The 23,304-nt window shown below is 42.5% G+C and overlaps 2 protein-coding genes across 2 annotated transcripts in view; one reads left to right on the top strand and one right to left on the bottom strand.

Moving 5' to 3' along the window:
* Positions 1 to 5,541, bottom strand: part of CENPP (centromere protein P) — a 281,077-nt gene extending 275,536 nt beyond the window's left edge. The window contains exon 1 of the mRNA XM_053301081.1: positions 5,402 to 5,541. The gene's annotated coding sequence lies outside the window, so the exon portion shown is untranslated. The remainder of the gene's footprint in view (positions 1 to 5,401) is intronic.
* Positions 5,542 to 5,990: 449 nt separating this feature from the next.
* The window catches only part of NOL8 (nucleolar protein 8), a 32,298-nt gene continuing 14,984 nt past the window's right edge, over positions 5,991 to 23,304 (top strand). The window contains exons 1-12 of the mRNA XM_053301073.1: positions 5,991 to 6,947; positions 8,262 to 8,456; positions 8,594 to 8,656; positions 9,410 to 9,488; positions 10,242 to 10,389; positions 12,411 to 12,481; positions 13,311 to 15,102; positions 15,495 to 15,605; positions 15,955 to 16,077; positions 17,403 to 17,487; positions 18,614 to 18,758; positions 19,708 to 19,791. Coding sequence (XP_053157048.1) covers positions 8,318 to 8,456; positions 8,594 to 8,656; positions 9,410 to 9,488; positions 10,242 to 10,389; positions 12,411 to 12,481; positions 13,311 to 15,102; positions 15,495 to 15,605; positions 15,955 to 16,077; positions 17,403 to 17,487; positions 18,614 to 18,758; positions 19,708 to 19,791 — 2,840 coding nt within the window. The 5' untranslated portion in view covers positions 5,991 to 6,947; positions 8,262 to 8,317. The remainder of the gene's footprint in view (positions 6,948 to 8,261; positions 8,457 to 8,593; positions 8,657 to 9,409; positions 9,489 to 10,241; positions 10,390 to 12,410; positions 12,482 to 13,310; positions 15,103 to 15,494; positions 15,606 to 15,954; positions 16,078 to 17,402; positions 17,488 to 18,613; positions 18,759 to 19,707; positions 19,792 to 23,304) is intronic.

Below are 23,304 nucleotides of genomic sequence, written 5' to 3'. Positions count from 1 at the left end.
CTTCTGAGGTGTCCCTATGTGACCCTACAACTGTACCCGATTTGGTTCATATTGGTCCAGGTGTTGCGAAGTTGATGGGGAGTGACACACACACATATGAACTGACACACACACAGAATGTCAGGTGGTCTCATAAGCCAACCGGGAAGCAGCAAAGCAGCTGCCTGCAGCCTGTTCCATCTGCAGGTAGAGACTCAGACTGAGCTGAGCTGGGAGGGTGGAAAGCTGGGAATATTGTGTCATTTTTAAGTCCACCTGAGGCTGCATTAGGAGAGCTGCATTAAGCAGGCAACCAAATGCTGCTTTGAGAGGTGATGTAAAGTCAGAAAAACATGCAGCATGGTCTGGCTCAGCCTGTCACAGCCAGCTGAACTCTAGGGGGGGGAACGGTAACAAAATATAGAATATTTTGGTCTGCAACAAGGCTGTTGTCAGCCATTTGGTATGGTGATTTGTGAAGTGCTTACATTAGGGATAAAAAAATCAGAATGATTAATAGAAAAAAGAGAGCATCTTTTTAATTAAAAACAAACAAACAATTATTCCCTCCCCAAACATTTTAGAAGAGATATTATTTTTTATATCAGAGAGATGGGGGCGAATTATCATCCCTTGGTAGCTGATCCTACAGCTAAAAGTTGTCCTTAAAAAAGTTTCTATTTGGATATCTCCTTGAGATACTTAATAAATAACACCTTCGAGTGTGGCACACATGTTTTTGTGAGTTATTATAGCTGGGAATCCCATGCATGCACTCCAGCATGGCAAAAATGCAGGACAAAGATCCAATAAATACCTTCTTAAGCATTTATAGTTTCTAGTTTAGAATAATTCTTCTATGCTTCCTTTTGCTTTCATCCCTCCTTCCCTGTCTATACCCTTTTCTTATTGTTTTGATGAGTTTTAAATTGTGACTTTGTGATTGTGATAAAATATATTATTATACAGTGTTTAATAAATTGAGATGCTTTATAAATGTAAACATGATAATGAAGACGATGATGTCTCACATTTGCTCCATAGTAGTGCTGCCATGGTAAGCGGGGGGTGGAGATTAAAAAAAACTGCACACCACACCATGCACCGTGCATTACTTCTTTCCTTCTGTATGTAAGAGAGAGCGACATGTGCACACTGCCTTGATACTGCCACCAAGAACTAAACTCTTTCCACTCACTCATGATAAAAATTATAGGGAACACTGGTGTAGAGTCCAGGTTGGCCCAAATTTATTTATTTAAAATATTTCTATACAGCCCCAAACTTGCATCTCTGGGCAATTTACACCTAAAATCATTTAAAATGTTAAAACCTAAAATCATTTAAAACATTAAAACCTTTAAAAAACCCCAAATATTAAAAATATAAATCTAATTAAAAGTCTGGGTGAATAAATATGTCTTCAGTGCCTTTTTCAATGTCGCCAGAGATGAGGAGGCTCTTATTTCAACAGGGAGCACATTCCAAAGTCCAAGGGCAGCTACGGAGAAGGCCCGTTCCGGAGTAGCCACCAGACAAGTTGGTGGCAACCGCAGACAAACCTCTCCAGATGATCAGGCAGAGGGGCTCACAGCGAAGACGGCGTTCTCTTAAATACTCAGGGCCTAAGCTGTTTAGGGCTTTATAGGTAATAACCAGCACTTTGTAATTTGCCCGGAAATGTATTGGCAGCCAGTGTAGTTCCTTCGACACAGGATTAATATGGTCTCTCCTAGATGACCCAGAGACCAAGCTGGCCGCTGCATCAGAACCAACTGCAGTTTCCGGACTATATACAAAGGCAGCCCCACATAGAGCGCATTGCAGTAATCCAGCCTTGAGGTTACAGCATTTACGTACCACCTTTTTGAGGTCATTCATCTCAAGAAACAGATGCAGCTGGTGTATCAGCCGAAGGTGATAAAATGCACCTCTAGCCTCCGCCTCAACCTGGGACACTAGGGAGAGGTTCAGATCCAGAAGCATCCCCAGTCTGCATACCTATTCCTTCCAGGGGAGTGTGACCCCTTCCAGAACCAGCAGATCAAAATTGTCTCCCGAGTTCCGACTCCACACAATAAGACCTCCATCTTATCTGGATTCAGCCTCAGTTTGTTATCCCTTATCCAGCCCATCACTTCCTCCAGGCAGGCATTTAGAGAAGTTATGCCTTCTCCTGATGATATTGACATAGAGAAATAGATTTGGGTGTCAACAGCATATTGATAACACCCTGCACCAGATCTCCTGATTATTTCTCCCAGCGGTTTCATGTAGATGTTGAACAACATCGGAGACAATATGGAGCCCTGAGGGACACCATATGAAAGTTCACATTCTGAAGAACAGTCTCCAAGAGACACCATTTAGAATCTGCCCGTGAGGTAGGAGTGGAACCACTGCAAAGCAGTGCCTCCCACCCCATATCTCCTCAGACGCTCCAGAGGGATACTATGGTCAGTAGTATCGAAAGCTGCCAAGTGATCCAAAAGGACCAACGGAGTCACACTCCCTCTGTCAATTCCCAATTGGAGATCATCCATCAGGCCGACCAAGGCAGTCTCTACCCAATGGCCCACCCAAAAGCCAGTTTGAAATGGATCTAGATAATCAGTGTCCTCCAAGACCACCTGGAGCTGGGAGGCCACCACCTTCTCAATCACCTTGTCCAGCCATGGAAGACTGGAGACAGGCTTAACTCTGAGGGATCCAAGGCAGGCTTCTTCAGAAGCAGTCTAATGATTGCCTCCTTAAGACAAGGAGGCATCCTGCCCTCCCTCAGAGAAGCATTTATAATCTCTACCAGGCCCTCTACAACAGCCTCCCTGCCAGACAGTATAAGCCATGTTGGGCAAGGATCAAGAGGGCAGGTGGTAGCTGCAACATTCTAAGCAACTTGTCCACATCCTCAGAAGTCAAGAACTGAAACTGATCCAGGGTCATCACATAAGAGGAGCTGCTGGACACTTCGTCATCAGACTCTAACAATTGTGGAGTTTGAATTTAAATCGAGGAAAACTTATTAAAAATGTCACAATAGGTAACTGATAGTTCCAAATTGAGATCCAGAGAAGGAGGAGCATGTACTAGTCCTCTCACAAACCTGGACAATTCTGCTGGACATCAGCTTGCAAATGCAATGCGGGCAAAAAAGAATTGCATCTTTGCTGCACGAATTTTTTTAAAAAAACAAACATTTTATATCCCGCTGTTCCTCCAAGGAGTCCAGAGCAATGTACTACATACTTAAGTTGCCTGAGCAAAGGTCTGAAAATGTGCTGTTGTAATCTATTTGATTCGAGTAGTCTCTTCCTTCACTTGTGCACCAGTCATCTACCTTGTCACTTCATCTCTTTTGACTACAATGGAGCCAATTTTGAAATGAGTTGGAGGAAACACTTAGGAGCAATCATGTCTACTGCACTGGTGAGTTTGCTGTTCCAGTTCTCCACCAGGGCATGAACAGAATCACTGGCAGAGCCAACACTAAATCCTTCCAAGGCTTCTTGGGATCCTATTGGGTCAAATAACCTTCTCAGGCAATCCATCCTAATAGGTCCCTCATCCCTGCAGAAGTCAGATGTGTTTGTAAGTCCAACCTTAACCAGATGGTGGTCCATCCATGACCATGGGGAAATCACAGGAGTCTCTACCCACGCAACACCATGCTGTTCCGAGTAAAAGACTAAACCAAGTCTATGACCAGCAATGTGTGTCAGTCCCAAGACCACTTGGGATAGGCCCATAGTTGTAATGGCTGCTATGAATTCCTGAGTCACCCCAAACAAATTGGTCCCAAAGTGAATAGTGAATTCCCCCGCCACCAGAAGCCTAGGAGACTCCAACACTAGTCCTGTGACCAAGTCAGTCAGCTCAGTTAAGGAGTATGTTGGGCAGCGGGTGATCAGTACACTAACAAAAGTCCCACAGTCTATCCCTGGTCCCCAACCTCAAATACACACATTCAATATAGCCAGGTACACTGATAGGGATCTTGGTAAGGGAGATGGTATTATCCACTGCCACTCCATCTCCCCACCCACATCCTCTCACCTGTTCCTCAACAGAGTATCCTGGAGAAAGAAGCTGGGACCAAAGTGGACCACTAGCCTCCTTTGAAATACCATATAAATATCTATGACTTCAGTCACATACTTCTTCACAAGTCCCATTGAATTCAATAGAACTTATCTCCATCTTAACAAGTTTAGGACTGGGATGCAAATGTACATACAGGCCCACCAGTATGTGCGCTTTTTAAAGACTCACTATTCATTTACTATTTGGAGTTTCACAACATAAGTTAATAATTCACAATACCTTCAGGTGCCAACCCCTCAAAAGGAAAGACAATCAAATTATGTCCACACCAATGGCACAATAGGGAAATGGCTTGACTACTAAGTCAGAGGTTGCCACTGGTACATTTCCCAGAAACACCTATATCGGGCAGCAGTGATATAGGAAGATACTGAAAGGCCATCATCTCATACTGCGCAGGAGGAGGCAAAGGTAAATCCCTCCTGTATTCTACCAAAGAAAACCACAGGGCTCTGTGGTCGCCAGGAGTCAACACCAACTTGACAGCACACTTTTTTTTTAACCTTTAATACCAATTTTACTCCTTTTATTTTTAGGTCTTAACTCTGTGGTAGCAGACATGTTCTGCTTGCAAAAAGGTTCCATTCCTATCACCTCCTGTTAAAAGGAGAGGCCTAAGGCAGAAGGCCTAAGAAAGACAGCCTGAGAGGTTGGAGAGTTGCTGCCAGTCAGACAGTACTTAGCTAGCTAAATAACCAGTGGTCACTAGTGCAAGGCAATTTCAGCTGTTCAAACTATGGGCAAATGGATTGAAATACCATCATTGCTTTAATACCAATGAAATCACCTGACTTACTACTGGAAGAATATTTTTATAATTAGAGCTAACTAGGATTGCACAACCAAGTTTAATTTAAGTGGGACTATGCCCTTTAACAGTTAATGGACAGCAGTATAGTATAGTTGTTATTGTTATTATTTTACATTTATATCCATCCCACTCTTCCTCCAAAGAACCCAGAGCAGTGTACTACATACTTGAGTTGCTCTTTCACAACAACCCTGTGAAGTAGGTTAGGCTGAGAGAGAAGTGACTAGCCCAGAGTCACCCAGCTAGTTTCATGGCTGAATGGGGATTTGAACTCAGGTCTCCCTGGTCCTAGTCCAGCACTCTAACCACTACATAGAAGTACAACCGGGTCTGGTTTTCTATATGTGTGAAATCAGCACACATTGATATATATACACACAGTGTGTGTATATGTGTGTGTATGTATATACTCACACACATTCATATGTGTGAAGGGCTTATATGAGGAGAGCTCTGCAAAGTCATAAGTTAACATTCGCCGCTGCGAGTAAACGCGCGCAGACTACCGACCTGTCCTCTGCTGGCTTCTGCTAGGAGCTCAGCTCACCTCTGCCTTGCCTGCCCCTCCAAACTAGTTGCGCACTTTTGTTCTCCTCCAAACTAACCCGCCAAATTCAGCCGCGTTTCAGGCGTTACCATCGCGCACAATACACGGGGGGGAGGGAATAGAAAACATCTTTATTTTAAAAGTTTTTCGGTTTTAAAAGAAAGAACTGTTTAGAACGTTCCCTCTTGATTTCAAATGCATATAAGCAGCGTATAATTCTGGCAGAGACACGCAGCAGCGCGGAGAAGGTTTTCTCCCCCCCTGCATAATCGTGCATCGTGGTTTTCTCCCCCCCTGCATAATCTTCAGATAGTTCGGTCCAGAAGTGTACAAGTATAAACGATCGGCTAGACAACCGTGATTGGTTGATTAAGTGCCGTCAAGTCGGTGTTGACTCTTAGTGACCACTTAGATGGATTCTCTCCAGAATTATCTGTCTTCAGCTTGGCCTTTAAGGTCTCTCAGCGGTGCATTCAATGCTGTCATAATCAAGTCCATCCACCTTGCTGCTGGCCGTCCTCTTCTTCTCTTTCCTGGTTTCTAGATATAGCAAAAAATCTAGAGTGATGCACATTCTTAGGGTAAAGCTGGAGTAGCACCAGCTGGAGTGGCACATGATTATATTTCACAGATAGAAAAGTAATCCTGTGTATGTCTGTTCAAAAGTCTTGTTTGGTTCAATAGCACTTACTCCAGACAAGGATTTATAGGATTGCAGCAGCATTAGCGTCACAGTCACACCCGTTTCTCGTGTGTATGTAGTTTCTCGTTATACCCGGCGGCGGTAGCAGGGGGACTCATAGGGCGCCTGCAAGTGCATTCATGAAGTACAACCGGGTCTGCATTTAGTTAAGAGTGGGTTTGAGGTGGAAATGATGGAAGTGACAATTGAAGTAACTTTATTATTGCCGCAGACTCAGACACACACACGCAGCCTATACTAACATTCTTAAAACGTAGACTTTGCACTAACTTCCTGGATTTCTCCATTGCTTTCTATGAGCATCTTTCACTTTTATCCCGCAAGCGGGGGGTGAGTGGGGGTGCGATGGGATGGAGTGGCGTCAGAGGCAACCAGGAAACACCGTTTCCAGGCCGCTGAACTGTCAGTCTAATGCTCCTTATCACCAGTTCAATTTCAGACCAGAAGTGAAGTAACAACTACAGTGATGTATGAACTTAATCTCCTTTTGTCCCGCAAAGGTGGCTCATTTGCTTGTATTTAAGTTATGCGGAACTTTGTTTTGAAGTAACGAGCGGAAGTGGAGTGAGTGGGAAAGGAAGTGAAGAGCACCCTGCTGAGACCATGCTGTAGACTGGTGGAGAAGTATCCTCTCGGGCTGGGAGAGAGAAAGGAGCCTTAGAGGGAGGGGGACGGGGACGGGGTAGCGTCAGTAGTTCTGTGGGTAGAACTGGTGACACGGACTTCTGAGCTGGTTTGTGTCTTTCTTTTTCGCCTTGATTCTCGCTTAGTGCCTTCTATTCGTTTGAAAGTGAGAAATCGTGCAGGTAGGGATGGATTTCTTTTTTCGTCCCAACCATTTGCTGTACCGTAAACCGTACTGGTTTCTATCTATCTATCTATCTATCTATCTATCTATTTATTTGATTTCTATACCGTCTTTCCAATAATGGCTCAGGGTGGTTTACACAGAGACATAATAAATAAGATGGATCTCTGTCCCCTAAGGGCTCACAATCTAAAAGAAATATAAGGTAGACATCAGCAACCGTCACTGGGGGTGGATAGGGCCAGTTACTCTCCCTCTGCTAAATATAATGAGAATCGCCACGTAAAAATGTGCTTCTTTGCCATGTTAGCAGGGATTCAATTAAACCTGATTAATCAATTAAACTTGATTTCAAGTTTGCAGTCTGATTTTGAACATATTTACTCTGAAGTAAACCTCACCAACTTCATTGGGGCTCATTCAGAAAGTATGCAAAGATTGTAGCCTTGGTTTAGCTCCCATTTTTGGTTGGAGTCCCTTGCTTAAGTCCTGTAGTGTTTTCTGTTCAATAGGAACATAGGAAGCTGCCTTATATTGAGTCGGACCATTGGTTTGTCTAGCTCAGTGTTGTCTACACAGACTGGCAGTGGCTTCTCCAAGGTTGCAGGCAGAGGTCTCTCTCAGCCCTCTCTTGGAGATGCCAGTGAGGGAATTTGGAACCTTCTGCAGGTAAGTGCTCTTCCCAGAGCAGCCCCATCTTCTAAAGGGAATATCATACAGTGCTCACATGTAATCTCCCATTTCACATGCAAACCAGGGTGGACCCTGCTTAGCAAAAGGGATAATTCACGTTTGCTACCACAAGACCAGCTCTCCTTTCCTTTTTTTATTGTTGTATACCTAACTTTCTTATCCCTGCAGTAACTGCTTGTGACAAAGTGGTTTGGATCGTTTTGCAGGATGGGGTTGAATTGAGTGGCTTCTGATCTTTCTTCAGCTCTATAATTCTAGTAACTATCCCCCAATTGCCTGGACAGAATTCCTCTCTGGGCAACTGTTGAAGTAGAAGTTGAAAGACTAAGCAAATGGAATTTTAGGTTCCCTGTCTCCCCAACAAAGAAGAATGTTGTCTTCTCATTTGCTTTCTTTTTTCATATACTGTAATCTTTAAAAAAATTATCATTACATTCAAATTTATCTCTGCAGCTATAAGGATTAAAAAATAAAGTTGAGATTCTTAAACAAATTCTCAAACTGAACAAAGATACCTTGAAAGGTGTCTGTTTCCTAGTCCAGGCCTGGTTATTTTCTTTTCTTTAAAATGTCTTTTAAATCCTATGTAATCACCAGTAATAAATGTGTCACTTTCCAGAAATGTTAAAATTAAGAGGGACCATGATAGATCAAGACACTTGTTGAATTTTGAGCATGGAGCAAAACCCAGTTGTAAAGCGACTATATATTGGAGGACTTGGCCATACTGTTTCTAAAGCTGAACTGCAGGAAAGGTTTGGCAAATTTGGAAAAGTTACAGAGACAGAAATTGTGACCCGGAAAGATGAACAAGGTAATACATACTTCAATAATATTTCATTTCCAATAGTGCCTTAATTTTCTATTCAAAAACTTTATATGTAGTTAGCATTTTGTTCTGTTTTTTGTTTTTTTTAAAAATTAAATCGTGATATTCTCATTCTTGATCAGGGCAACCTACAAAAACATTTGCATATATCAACATCACCCTTTCAGAAAAAGAACTTCAAAAGTGTAAGTATACGAACTACTGGTATCTTTGTTGGCAGTGTAACTCCTTGTAAATTGAGAGTCAGTACCAAACCTGGTTAATGATGAAATAAGAAAACCCCTGGTTTAAAGTACACAATGCTTTTAACTTGAGTTTGACTATATTTCTTAACTTTTATGTTGCTTAACTTAATTTTAAGTCAACCAGTAGTAGAATTTCTAAAAATGTGTATGTGTGTGTCTTTCTAATTACAGTAGAATAGTGTCCTATTATGACCAACTGATACCAGGGAGCCATGGATCAAAGTTTGTATAAAAATGACCTTTCAACATCCCCTGCTTCTCTTTACCACCTCACTCATGGACTTATCCACCACCCACTGGTGGTAAAGCTAATTTTTAATCTACAAATGCCCCTATAATCATATTTTTTTATTCCACTCTTATTTGCTTCCATCAGCGTTAACCGTTAAGCATTCTGATTGTCTTCTAAAAACCCTCCCTTAACTCTTCCTTCTCTGGGTATCAAGTTGCACTCTCTTTTTACACTGACTTAAATGCCCATAAGAGTTCTTATAGCTCAGCTGGTGGATCAACCTATATTTCCCAGATCCAGCTTCACTACTAGAGCCCACTGTGTCCTGGAGTAAGTCTTCTCCGTGTCCAACATTGAAATATACTGAGATATGTTTATGTATCTTTAGGAGATGTTGAGAATAATGGTTTAGTAGTGTGTATATAGAAATAACTCTGTTTCCATATCCACTTTTTAAAAAGGTATGTCTGCTTTAAATAAGACAAAATGGAAAGGTGGGACGCTACAAATAGAATTGGCCAAAGAGAGCTTTCTGCACAGGTAAAAATATTTTACAATACTAGCTTTTCGTGAGAACAACAGAAGGCTGCATCAGAGTATTTTTGATGTTCCTTTGTATTAAAGACCTAGTCCTTAAGATCTTCGTAGACATAATGTAATATTTATGTGTCTGCGTAAAATGTTTGCCTGTTAAGTCTTATTGTGTTGATGCTGATCTAGTCGCATAGGAGGTATGCTGTGTTTTAAACTACATCTTGGTAAAATGCAGAATTCTGCTTCGCAGTTCCCAGCCCCCACTACAAGGAGGCAGCCCCTCACAGGGCAACTGCCGCAGGTAGGAGGGTGTGTGGGGAGGGGGCTTTTAAAGCCACCCAGCACTGGCATGGGGAAAGCTGGACAGCTGCAGCAAGCCTTGGGGGCGGGCGGGGAGAAACGAAGGGAAAGCTGAGCACTCGCTTGGGGCAACTGGGGATGCGGGGAGATGTAGTTATTCGCAAGCTGCCACAAAGGTTTCCTCCAGCTGCCCAGCTTTCTCTGCACGAACGCTGAGTGGCTTTTAAATGGCAGCAGCAGCGCCACCCTGGGGCACTTGGGCCCCGTGAAGGGCTATCTCCTTGTGGTAGGGGCTGGGAATTCCAAATTTTACCAATGCACACAGTCTGTTAGATTTTAATTTTTCATTTGTGTGGAGATGAGGAATCTTCGTGTCTGTAGGTAGGAGTCAGCAACCAGTATTGGTTGTTGTAGTGTTTGTTTTTAAATCTAACAAACCAGTTGTGTGCTTACGTACAGATTAGCACGGGAGCGTCAAGAAGCTAGTGTAAAGAAGGAACGCCCTCACAGTAATGGCATGAAAAATATCTTAGAATCCATGAAGAACTCTGGAGTTGTAAACTTTCATTTGAAAGCAGTACCAGGAACAGAAGTACCAGACCATAAGGTATGGTGCATTTAATGGCTAGAAAGCAAACAATTGATCATTGTATTTATTTACTGTATTTTGTGTTTTGATCCCCCAAAGTAAACAGGAACTAAAGTAAACAGGAACTAAAGCACACACCCACAGCCTAAACTACAGTCACATTAGACACAAGATCAAATAAAACTGTCTCCATTGCAGCAGCTAAATCCACTCATGGTCCAAAGGCCTGGAGAAGAATGTGGCTCTCCAAATGTGGCTCACATTTTATTCACACACACACACACACACACACACACACACACACTTGGTGGGGAAGTGTCTGCGTTTTATTTTTTGCTGTTCTTTCAAGTAGCCCACAGTGGTGTACATGGTTTTGTTTCTCTACACAACAACCCTGTGAGATAAGTTGGGCTGAGAGATAAATAACTGGCTCAGAGTTACCCAGTGAGTTTCATGGCTGAATGGGGATTTGAACCTGGGTCTTCCCAGTACTAGTCCAACGCTCTAACTCCCTCACCCCACCAATTGGGCCAGAGTGGCTCTCCCTAGTTCCTTTCCTTTCCACAACTAGGAATGCCTGTCAAGTCTCCCAAAAAGGGAGACTCCCCACTCCATTTGTGCAGCCCTACTCTGGATAGAGAGAAATTCTTCTCCCTCTCTCATAATACTAGAGCCTGGGGTCATCCCATGAAACTGATTGCCAGGAAATCTAGGACCAGCAAACGGAAGTACTTTTTCACACAACGCATAATCAACTTGTGGAATTCTCTGCCACGAGATGTGGTAACAGCCAACAACCTGGATGGCTTTAAGAGGGGTTTGGATAACTTCATGGAAGAGAGGTCTATTGACGGCTACTAATCGGAGGGCTCTAGGCCACCTCCAGCCTTGGGGGCGGGGTGCCTCTGGGTACCAGTTGCGAGGGAGTAACAGCAGGAGAGAGGGCATGCCCTCAACTCCTGCCTGTGGCTTCCAGCGGCATCTGGTGGGCCACTGTGCGAAACGGGATGCTGGACTAGATGGGCCTTGGGCCTGATCCAGCAGGGCTGTTCTTATGTTCTTAACTAGGGGTCTGCACGGAACCGCGGATGTGCGGTTCAATGCCGGCGGGAGTGCCACTTTAAGGGCAGGGGAGGGTGCACTCACCTCTCGCACCATTTCCCCCCTGCCAGTGCTCCTTCCCGGTAAAAACCTTCAGAGCGGAAGTGTACCTCCCTGCCAACCCTTCCCCATCCGGAAGTGGCCAGAAGTACCAGGTGCATGTGCGCCCGTTGCGTGTGTGTCAGACAGGTGCATGCATGCGCATCCAGTATTTCTGTCCACTTCTGGATGGGGAAGGTGAAAGGGCGGCAGGGAGGTACACCCCCCACCCCAAATGTTTTTACCGGGAAGGAGCACCGGTGGGGGGAAACCGGTGGGAGGGTTGAGTGCACCGCCTCCCGCCCTTAAAGTGGCACCTCCACCAGCATCTAACTTCGAACCAGCCCCAGTGTTCGAACAGGCTTGTGCACATCCCTAGCACCAAGCCTGCTGCCAAGGTTAATTGGGGGAGAAGATCCCAATTCTCTTCTCTAGGGAAACAAAGAAAAGCACATATCACCCAGTCCTTTCCTGAGTCCCTCCTCTCACCAGAAACAAGAAAAGAGGGAAGGCTCTGGCCCTCAAAGCCAACAGTCTGCTTCACTGCTGAACTCCTTCCTGCAGAGACAACCCTCCCTAGGCAGATTATTTTGTTCTGCTTATTTTGTCCTCACTGTCCTGCTTTTAGCAGAGTTTGTTTTTATTTCTGCTGGGGTGGCAAGGTGTCTCATTCCTTCTCGGGGCGGATGTTAATAGTCAAGCCTTGCTCTCTTCTCATGTCACCTCTTCATTCTTCTAAGCCAGCCATAGGCCTCGAGCCATGAGCCAAGGGCCAAGATTGGTCAGCTAACTTCTATATGTCCTTTAATTGCATAGACATGTTACTTAATTCACCACTCAAATGAGTAGATGTTAACTTGAAATGCCATGTTTTATATATTTTTTTCTCTCTCGAGCAGAACTGGGTTGTTGGCAAATTTGGCAGAGTTTTACCCATCCTTCACCTGAAAGGTCAACAAAAAAACAAGATATCCTTTTTCTACAGCCTGTGTGCATGTAAACAGAGGCAACCTATCACTCCCCATTGTTGTACAATGTGATACTGTAACCTAACCGTATTGCTGTCTGACCTTTTTCATTTTAGAGAAGCAGGAACAATTGATTAAAATACCTAATCAGTAATGAAAGTTTTAAGAACATGACAAATGTGATGGTGTTTAAAAATGTTTCCCTCCAACAGTGTTTAAAAGCTTTCTGTATGTATTATTTGGGACAGTAAGTAGTATGTATGCACTCCTTTTATATATTTGGTTCACATGCTTTCAGAAAACAGAATGTTAATGAGGAATTCGTTTTTGCCATCTAGTGTTGAGGGGCTATATTACAGTAATCCTTTTCCTGCAACGTAGCTTTGCTTGCTAACACCATTATGTGCCACACTGCTATCTGTTTCTGGTACACCATGATATAGATTGATCTTTGGTTAGCTAGAAGAGATCAGTTCTTGCAACAGTGGGTTGGATTTAACCACGTTGTCCTTCTTAGTTCTTTGACACTCTGGAAGCCATCTTGAATGCTAAAGAAAAGAAGTGCTAAAAGTAAATTTTGGTAAACTGTATTTCTCTGTCCAACAGAACACCATGATTATGGAGCCATTTAAATCATTACTGAATTCATTCAGACTCTAGCTCCTACTACTACCACTGCTACTGCATTAGCTTCCTTTTGGAATGTAGCAAGATAGGTGGTGTGTCAGATGCTCTTAAAAGATAGTACTTTGTAAAAATTCCTTCTCTAGAATTTCTAAACTTTTACAGGCAGAAATGTCATTTATTATTCCTTAATTCAGGCAATAACATTATAAAATATGACCCGTCCAAATATTGCCACAGTCTTAAAAAACTGGATCAAGGCTCTTCTGAGACAGTTCCCATTTCCCAGCTCACTTGGTATTTGGAAGAAGAAAGTGATAGCCTGAGCAAAAAACGCCAAGGACAGTTCCCTGTAACGAAAAAGCTACCTAAAAAGAAAATGAGAGTACAGGAGAATGACAGTTTGAACAGGACAGAGTTGAGTTCATATTATCTATCTTCCTCAAAAACAGCAAACTTACCCAAAATAGGTGTCGTTCAAAACTGCATTCCACATAAAGAAAAGCAACAGAAAGACCGTTCTGTGGATCGGCAACTCAGAACTGCTTTAACATCTTGCAGGAATATAAATAGGCAGTATGAAAGTGATTACGATTCTGAAGAAGAAATGCGAGCAATAATTGCAAGAGAGAAAGTAGTGCCGCCAGTTCAATCTGATATTGAACCTGGAGATGATGGTATGGAAATTGTCAGAGATGATTTTGAACTAAAATATACTACTCATTGGTCTTTACAGAAAGCATGTGGTGCCAAGAACAGGCACAAAGAGTGTAATAGAGAACCTGAGACCAGTGAAAATGAATCTGATTATGATTCAGATGGCACAAATGAAATTATAGCAAAAACACCACAGAAAAAGGAGAAAAATGAAGTTCTAGAGCGATCTAAGATGGTTAGGGGAGGAAAGGATGATAGCTCTGAGAGAGGCAAAACTACAACTTTTGAATCTCATGACTCTAATGGGTTAGCCACAGACAAATCAAAAAGTGGGGGGAAATCAATACCTGAAAAAGTCTCCTATTCAAATACTGCTCCTGAACACAACAGCATCGCTAATAAGTGTAACTCTGAGCAGGATCCAGGTTCTGATTTATATCTTGACACAAGTGAGTCTGAAAGGGATGAAGATTACGAAAACATGATGCAAAGCTGTTACCGACTAGACTTAACATTAGAAGATTTAAAAAAGTTAGCTAGTAAAAATATGGAGACTGCAGATGAAGAGACAGAAAGTAATCAAAGTGACTCTCAAAGCAAGGCCAATGAATCACCAGCTCATAACACCAACTATATTTCAAAGAAATCTGCTCCTAAAATACATCTTGCTCCTAAAAAAATTACTTGTCCTGAAGAAATAGTTTCTGCCATTTTAGAAGATGAAAGTTCAGATGACGAAAACACAACTTCAAAAGTTCCGCCTTTCCGAGGAATAGGGTCACTAAGTGTAAATGGAATGATAAAGGAGTTGGTTAAGGGCAAGTTGGACACACATGACATTGAAGATAAGCAGGATATATCTGATTTTGTTCAGCTGGAGACTCCCAAAAATGTATCTGGTTCCCAGTGTTCAGGCTCTGCAATTAATAATCATAATTGCAAATCACATTCATTAAGAGAAATGAATTCTAACACTCAAGAAGGAAATTGCATAGTAAACCCTGGTGAAAATTCTGGCTGCAGCACACATAAGACAGAAGAGAGTGAGGTGGAAAGCAGTGAAATGAGTGCTATATCTGAAACAAATCTCTCAAAGGTGAAATCTCTTTGCAAGAGAACAAAAATGGAGATAAGTGCTAAAGGCTCAGACTTTGTACAAAATCAGAACTTGAAGAGCAGTCCTCTGAAAATCAATGAGGTCATTCTGAATTCTGACAAAGCTACAAGCAAATCGAATCAAAAGCACCTGCAGGATAATGTTAAAAGGTTGGCAGCTCTACAGGAGAGGCAAAAAGAGAGAGAACTACAGAAGAAACTTATCCAGGGAGCTCTTACCAATCTGGTACCTATTTTTTTAAACTTGATTGTGCCGGGGGAAAGGTATATTTGTGTAAAATATTGCCGATATGTTTGCCTTACTGTAATTTATGTGGTGGGTTATGAATTCATGAATTTCAGAGATGATGATGATGTGCCTTGGGGAAAATATAACAGCAAGACACCTACATTTGAGCTCCTCTTTTACTGGAAGCTTGCTAAAGTCATGTTCTCATAAAATATCCCTAATTGTATATTGCCACAGTACACACACACACACACACACACACACACACACACACACACACACACGTTTGCAAAATCTATGGTTTTCCCACCACCACCCGGCAACTGATAATATGCCATGTATACCTCTAATGTTAGATAGTCTCTTCATAATTTTTTTCCCTCTTTTAGGAAACCCAGTCAGTGAATAAACATAAACACATTGTATTTGAATCAGATAGTGAAAGTGAAGCTGAACTACAAGAAAACACTAAAGAATCTTTCGGAAAGCTACTTGGAAAAGTGAGTGGACTATAAGGGTCTCTACTATACTCTAAGACATTGCCCAATAATCGCCAGTGTATTTTTTATGTAACCAACTGTGGTTAGAAAAATTCCATACTCTGTATGGTTGTGTCTATTTCATTCTCAGAAGCTGCCCTCAAACTACTCTTTAAACTTGCCTGAGTTCAAAAAAGAATCTAGCAATTTGCTATAAGAGTTTATTTTTTCTTCTAAAAAGAACACTGGTTTAAAATTCAATGTTTTTTGTTTTGTGTTTGGTGACCTATATAGACAACAGAGTTTTTAGAGTATTTGGAATAACGTTTAGAATTTCTAGTTAAAACTTTTCTGTATTCCTGTGCCAAAGGAGTTCACTACAAAAACCTCTGGAAAGTTGTTTGAGAGCAGTGAGGATGAATTGGATGCTACAGATGAAGAAGCTGACAGATTCAAAATCAAACCTCAGTTTGAGGGTAAAGCTGGTGAAAAGGTTAGTAAATCTACTTAATGTTTTCTTTTGGCTTACTCTTAAAGTATCTTTATGTAACTTTTATTTTAAACTGTGTTCAGAAACTGTTCCAAATATATGTTCATTTGGTACCCCACCTTGCATTATAGTTGCTGCTAATAAAACCTTAAAATTACAATTAAAGTTTCTTAAATGCACATCAGCATCAAAACCAGAGCAATAAAACATCAAATGTAGCTTGTAAAACATCACCTACACAGGCTTTCTATAATCAACTATTAAAAGCCTAGCAGAATGGGTAGACTTTTAAAACCACCTTGAAGGCCATCAGGGAAGAGGCATAATGAATCTCTCCCCCCCCCACCCCCGCCATGGTAGTGAGTTCCAAAGCCTGGAGACTGCAACCAAAAAGACCTTGCCCAGTTTGCTGCCAACTGAGTCTCCATCAATGATGGCATGAAGAATAGAGCTCATTCAGAAGATCCCAATGGACAGGCAGCATCATCACTTGGCTATAGGCAGTCCTTCAGTTATCTAGAGCCCAAACCATATAGGTCTTTAAAGGTAACAACCGGCCCTTTGAATTAAACCTGAAAATAAATGGGAAGCTAATGTAACTTAAACAGAAGCAGAGTAATATGTTTCTGTTTGTAACATATCTGGAGGTCCCCAACAGTAGTCTGGCTGCAGCATTATGCATAAATAGTAACTTTTGAATGTTGTTCACGGGCAGCCCTATATAGAATGCATTGCAGTAATCTAACCAAGATTAGATTTACTCTACATCTCTAACATTTCTGTGGCTGTTGAATAATGCACATTACCAAGGCATGAGTGACTGACTTGTCCCCTTAGCTAAGCAGGGTCTGCCCTGGATGCAAATGAATGGGAGATTTGATGTGTGAGCACTGTAAGATATTCCCCGTAGGGGATGGAGCCGCTCTGGGAAGAGCATCTAGGTTCCAAGTTCCCATCCCTGGTATTTCCAAGATAGAGCTGAGAGAGATTCCTGCCTGCACTGCAACCTTGGAGAAGCCACTGCCAGTCTGTGTAGACAATCCTGAGTGAGATGGACCTGTGGTCTGACTCAGTATATGGCAGCTTCCTATGTAACCAGATATGTTTAAGGTCAACATGTAAATCCTTTTCCTTCAGCAATGCTTACCCTAAGTCATGGCAATACTTATTCGGGTACTGAATAAATGCTTAGAATTATTAAGATCTCTTGATATATATTTTAACAAACCAAATAACCTTATTAATGTCACTGCTATCATATACAATGATCAAAGGTCAAATGAATATATGTTGAGGAACTAATGCAAATCTTCTGCTTCTTCTTGTAGCTCATGTATTTACAGTCACGATTTGGCACAGATGAAAGATTTCGTATGGATACCCGCTTCCTTGAAAGTGACAGTGAACAAGAAGGTTAGATGCTTTCTTATTGTTCTGAAGAACATATTGTAGAACTTCATTAAAACAGAACCTTATGGTGTAGTTTTGTTTATGTATCTAATTTTACTTGTTTCTCACTACTTTAGTTGGCCCATAAATAGTTAACACAGTGCCCATGACCACAGTGATGTAGCAGGAAAGGGGAAAGATATTGCACAATGGAATAAGAATAGTTTTCTCTTTTGAGCTGGAAATAAAAATCATAATACTGGATAACACTTTCCTACAAATGCTTCTTAATATATAGTTGGAATATGGATTATCTAGTTCTGGACAGGTTAGCACACTGATTCTTAAACGTCAGGTCCACTGTTTGGACATGTTCCTGGATCTGCCTTTATTTCTCGATGCCCAGGTGACAGCTATGGCCAGGAGTGCAGCTGGTATGCTAATTCCATGCTTTTCCTATAAGCAGCAGATCTGACTACGCTCACACATGCCTTGATTACCTCTAGACTAGACTATTGTAATGCTCTACATGGTCCTGTTCTTGAAAAGTGTTCAGAAACTTCAGCTAGTCCAAAATACAGCAGCTATTTTGTTGTTGGGTGACGTCTTTGTTTACCAATTTCATTGCTTCTGAGCAATTCAGTTCAAAATGCTGGGTGGTTACCTTCTAAAGCCCTAAACATTTTGAGACCCAAGTACCTTAAGGACTGTCTTCTGTATGAATCTACTTGAAATTTGAGATTATCTCTGGGTCTTGCCTTTTTCAGAGACTTATCTAGTGGAGACCTTGGAGAGGGCCTTTTTGCAAAACTTGGTGCTGCAGTCTGTAAAGTTAGATAAGATATGTTTAAGTTGGGTACTACTGATTTACGTGGATACTATAGTTTGATATTTTTATTTTTTGTGTTAATTTTAAGTTACATTAATATGTGTACTTGTGTGTGTTCTTTCTTTTTTCCGGCCATGTACTGAAATAAAATTTTCCGTTTCAGCTGTGCCAGTACTGATATCCAAAATCAGCTGGCCAAGACTATGTGGGGGGCAATAGTCTTGCCTTTCCCATACTGTCTGCATGGAGAGCTGATCTCATTCTGTTAGTGCTAGTAACTAAAGGTGTGCAAATTCATTTTTAACTGTTTTCTCCTCTCAGATGAACCGAAGAAAATGGAAATGGATGAAGAGGAGGAGCTTGCTTTAGAAAAAAAGAAAAATCTGGAAATCATGAAAAATCTTCTTAATATTAACCTAGAACTTCCCAAACCTAGCAAGCAGGCAGCAAATGCCAAAAAATTCAAGTATGGCTTTCTCTCTCTCTTTTTTTTAGTAGACAAAGTAACCTGTTAATTTTTACTAGGTTTTCCTGTCAAATGTGCGTTATGTACTTATAGGAACCTGAATTTCTCTCTCCATTTGATGGCAAGTATGCCTTTTTTAATGCCTTTTTAGGGGGCATACTTGCCAAATGGAGATTGGGAGATTATGGGGGAGTAAGAAAGCACGCACTTGTGCAAACAAAAACTGTAGCCAAGAGTTTAGATTAACTAGACTAGAACTCGAATATTTTGTATTCTTTTTGTCTTTAATCTAGAAGTCTGCCTGCAGTCCATATGGCTTTAGATTTCTCCTTATTCTTTGGATTGGAGAGGTCAAATCCAGTTGAACTAAATCAAATTTGAGCCATATCCCCAACCCTTTGAGCCAGTGAAATGACCCCTGTACTCATTAAAGAAGACTGAGCCATTCTTAATGACTGATCAGGCAAAGCAAGTGTAGCAGTGCAAAGCAGGGTTGCCAAGGCAACATGAGTGAACTGTCCCCAACTCTGGCACTGTGCAATATTAGAACATCTGCATCTTGACTGCCTTGTTGCACTGAATGCTTCTGAATCTACCAACCCTTTCAAAAGGTCTATAAACTAATTTTTCAGTATACACCAACACCTTGTTCAGACTAGTTAGAATAGTATTTCTTGTTTGAATGAAATAATACTTCATTCTCTACTTGTTACATGTCAAAGTTAATTCTTCCCCAAAGCTTATTATGGAAAACTAGCTAAATCTGGATCAGATTGTAAATGAATATCAGTGAAGAGACCATAGTATTGTCAAGAAGACTGAGTTTATTATATTGCTGCAGAATGAAAGCCTGACTCAACTGAAGGAATTTTAAATGCTGTTAGAAACATCTGGATTCCATTATGGGGACATAATTATTATTTTTTAAATTTTTCATTTTCTTACATAGAGATATTAATGCCTTACGCTATGATCCTACAAGGCAGGACCATGCAGTATTTGAAAGAAAGCCTGAAAACACTGAAAAGGAGAGGTAATCATTTCATTATTCTCACTTGGACAGCATGCTGTCTTAAGCCCTCATTCCTGATATGACACTTCCTGCTTTATGTAGTAGTAATGACATGATTAGTTATTGTTGTGATCTCTTTGTATAACAAAAAGAGAGAGAGAGAAGCACTTTAAAAGAGATGGATCTTGCTAGTGAACCAGATCTCACTGTGGTGATGGGCTCCTTCTTCCTGTGGGAAATACTGCATTCTTAAAGACTAGCTTAACCCGTGTAGAGCATCTGCGCGCTAGTACTTGATTGCTTCCCTCACCCACTGCCATAGCCTTCCTCGTCTCAGAGATCTCCACCCTCACCTAAGCTGCACTTCTGCTCCTCCTCTTCCATCCCGTTGCTTCCTTCCCACTCACTTCTCTTGGTCACGTCTGCAGAGTTGCTGGCGCCTATTGACCAAGCTGCATCCCCCTATCCCTAGGGACCTCCCCACCCTCACCACACTCCTGCTCCTCTCCACAGGAGCACCAGCATTTGACCAGGCCTTTCCTCATTGCCGCTATGGCCACTCATTCCGCTCAAGCTGCTGAAAGGCCCAGGCCTGGCCTGCCTTCTTCCCTCCACCAGTGGCCTCAGAAGTCCCAAACAGCAGCTGTGGTTGACTTGGCTTTTCCTTACTGCCACTAGGTGCCACCATGGCCACTTGTTCCCCTCACCTTTCCTACTTTCTCTTCCCTCCCTTCTTTTTCTTCACTTGCTCTTCCCCTCTGTCTCTTCCCCCCCCCCCCCCCGCCTTCCTGGATTGATTGATTGATTTGATTTGATTTGTATACCGCTCTTCCAAAATGGCTCAGGGCGGTTTACAGCATGATAAAAACAAAACAATTAAAATCAAACTATTAAAACACAATAAAACCAATTAAGCAGCTAAAAATCCTGGAAATCAGGGAAACAATTTAAAACAGTGTAAAACAGTTAATCATTTAAAACCTTGGAAGGCCAGGCCAAACAGATAGATTTTAAGGGCTCTCCTGAAGGACAGCAATGATCTCAAATTACTAATTTCTGCCGGGAGTGCATTCCACAGCCCAGGAGCAACTACAGAGAAGGCCCGCCTCTGCGTCGCCACCAGACAAACCGGTGGCAGCTGGAGACAGACCTCCTCAGATGACCTTAACATGCGGTGGGGATCATGCAGAAGAAGGTGCTCTCTTAGATAACTCGGACCTAAGCTGTTCAGGGCTTTAAAGGAAATAACCAGCACTTTGTATTTTGCCCGGATACATATCGGCAGCCAGTGTAACTGTTTCAAAACAGGCATGATATGGTCTCTCTGGGTTGCCCCAGAGACCAATCTGGCTGCCGCATTCTGAACTAACTGAAGTTTCTGGACTACGTACAAATGCAGCCCCACGTAGAGCGCATTGCAGTAGTCAAGCCGGGAGGTTACCAGCTGATGCACCACTGTTCTGAGGTCATCGTCTTCGAGGAATGGGTGCAGCTGTCAAATCAGCCGAAGCTGATAGAAAGCACCCCTGGCCATGGCCTCCACCTGAGATACCAGGGTGAGGCCTGGGTCCAGGAGTACTCCCAAGCTGCGCACCTGCTCCTTTTGGGAGAGTGTAACTCCATCCAGCACAGGAAGATCTAACTCACCCCTCAGATTCTGAGCCCCCACAATGAGCACCTCCGTCTTGCTTGGATTCAGCTTCTATTTGTTATCCCTCATCCAGCCCATTACTGCCTGTAGGCAGGCATTTAGGGAATGAGTGCCATTTTGTGAAGATGAAAAGGAGAAGTAGATTTGGGTGTCATCAGCATACTGATAACACCCAGCACCAAATCTTCTGATGACCTCACCCAGCGGTTTCATGTAGGTATTAAAAAGTATTGGTGACAGAATGGAGCCCTGAGGGACTCCATATAACTGTTTCTGTTTTGAGGAGCAGCTGTCACCAAACCCCACCATCTGGAATCTACCTGAGAGATAGGAGCGGAATCACGGCAAAGCAGTGGCTACCCTCCCTCTGCAATGCATTTATGATATTAACTAGGCCATCGCTAACAATCTCCCTGCTAGAGAGAAGCAGCCAAGTCGGGCATGGATCCAGAGAACAGGTGGTAGGCCGCACCACCCCAAGCAGCTTGTCCACATCCTCAGGAGTCACAGATTGAAACTGATCCAATCTAATACTGCAAAAGGGATTGCTAAACACCTCCTCCATAGACCCTGCAAAAATAGTGGAGTCTAGGTCGGCCCGAATACAGGAGATCTTGTTCCCAAAAAACCCATTAAAGGCATCATAGCAGAACGACCCCAGGGATTGTTTTGAGGTAGAAGGAGCAAAAATCAAACTCCTCACAGCCCGGGATAGCTCTGCTGAGTGTGAACCTGCAGCCGCAATGTGCGCAGACCAAAAACTCTTTTTGCCGCATGCACCACGACCGCATAAGTCTTCAGATGGGTCACATGATGTATCCTGTCAGATTCGAACCGAGTTCTCCTCCACTTGTGCTCTAGTCGCCTACTAATTAACAGATCTTGTTCATCTTCTTTCCGCATCTAATTCATCTTGTTTCCTTATCTAACCCCTGCTAACTTGGCAAAGAGGCACCTTTTAACATGGTGATTCTCTTTATTTAGCAGGGGGAGAGTAACTGGCCCTATCAACCCCCAGCACAGTACCTCCAGTCTGTTGCTGGTGTCTATCTTATGTTTCTTTTTAGACTGAACCCTTTGGATACAGGGATCTATCCATCTTTCTCTGTGTTAACTGCCCTGAGCCATTTTTGGAAGGGCGGTATAGAAATCGAATGAATAAATAATAATTTTTATTCTCACAACGGCAGCCTCCTTCTCCTGAAGGGGCTCTTTCCTCCCTCACGACCCCTCTTTTGGCAGACCCCTGCCCATTAGCTATCTATCTATATTCCTCTCCTCTGCAATCAAGAAGGTCTTCTGACCAGTAACAGTTGCATTCCATCTGACCTTAACCATCACAGGCTCCTCTTCCCTATTCGCATTTGGGATCTCCACTGCCCAATCACCATGGTGCCACAGGCTTCTCCGCCCTATCTAAATATGGGATCCCCACTGCCCAATCACCATGGTGCTTCTGCTCTTACAGGCTCCTTCTCCCTATCTGCATATGGAATCCCCACTGCCCAATCAGGTGCTTCTGCTCATGAACTCTCACGAGAGCTGCCACACAAGGGATTAGCCACGGGTATGCCTTAAAGAATTGGATAGATGGATGGATGGATGGATGGATTGATAGATAGATTTATCAGCCTTCAGACACTGAAATTGAGCATTGCATTGTTTTTAAGATGGGACAAGGCTCCCCACAAATACTTTAATACAGAGATCTCCAACCTTAAGTCCCCAGACATAGTTGGACTATAACTTTCAGCATGCCCAGTCACAACGGCCAAAGGCCACAGCATCTGGGGACTCAAGGCTGAGAATCGCTTTATTATTATGTGGGGAAACAATCAAAGTTAACGAAGCAGTAGTGTCATAATTGGATCTTTGCATATTGA

Source organism: Hemicordylus capensis, chromosome 2 (genome assembly GCF_027244095.1).
Source record: "Hemicordylus capensis ecotype Gifberg chromosome 2, rHemCap1.1.pri, whole genome shotgun sequence".
In the NCBI taxonomy this organism is placed as follows: domain Eukaryota; kingdom Metazoa; phylum Chordata; class Lepidosauria; order Squamata; family Cordylidae; genus Hemicordylus; species Hemicordylus capensis.
The sequence above is the reverse complement of the archived record's forward strand: the minus strand, read 5'-3'. Positions and strand labels throughout refer to the sequence as shown.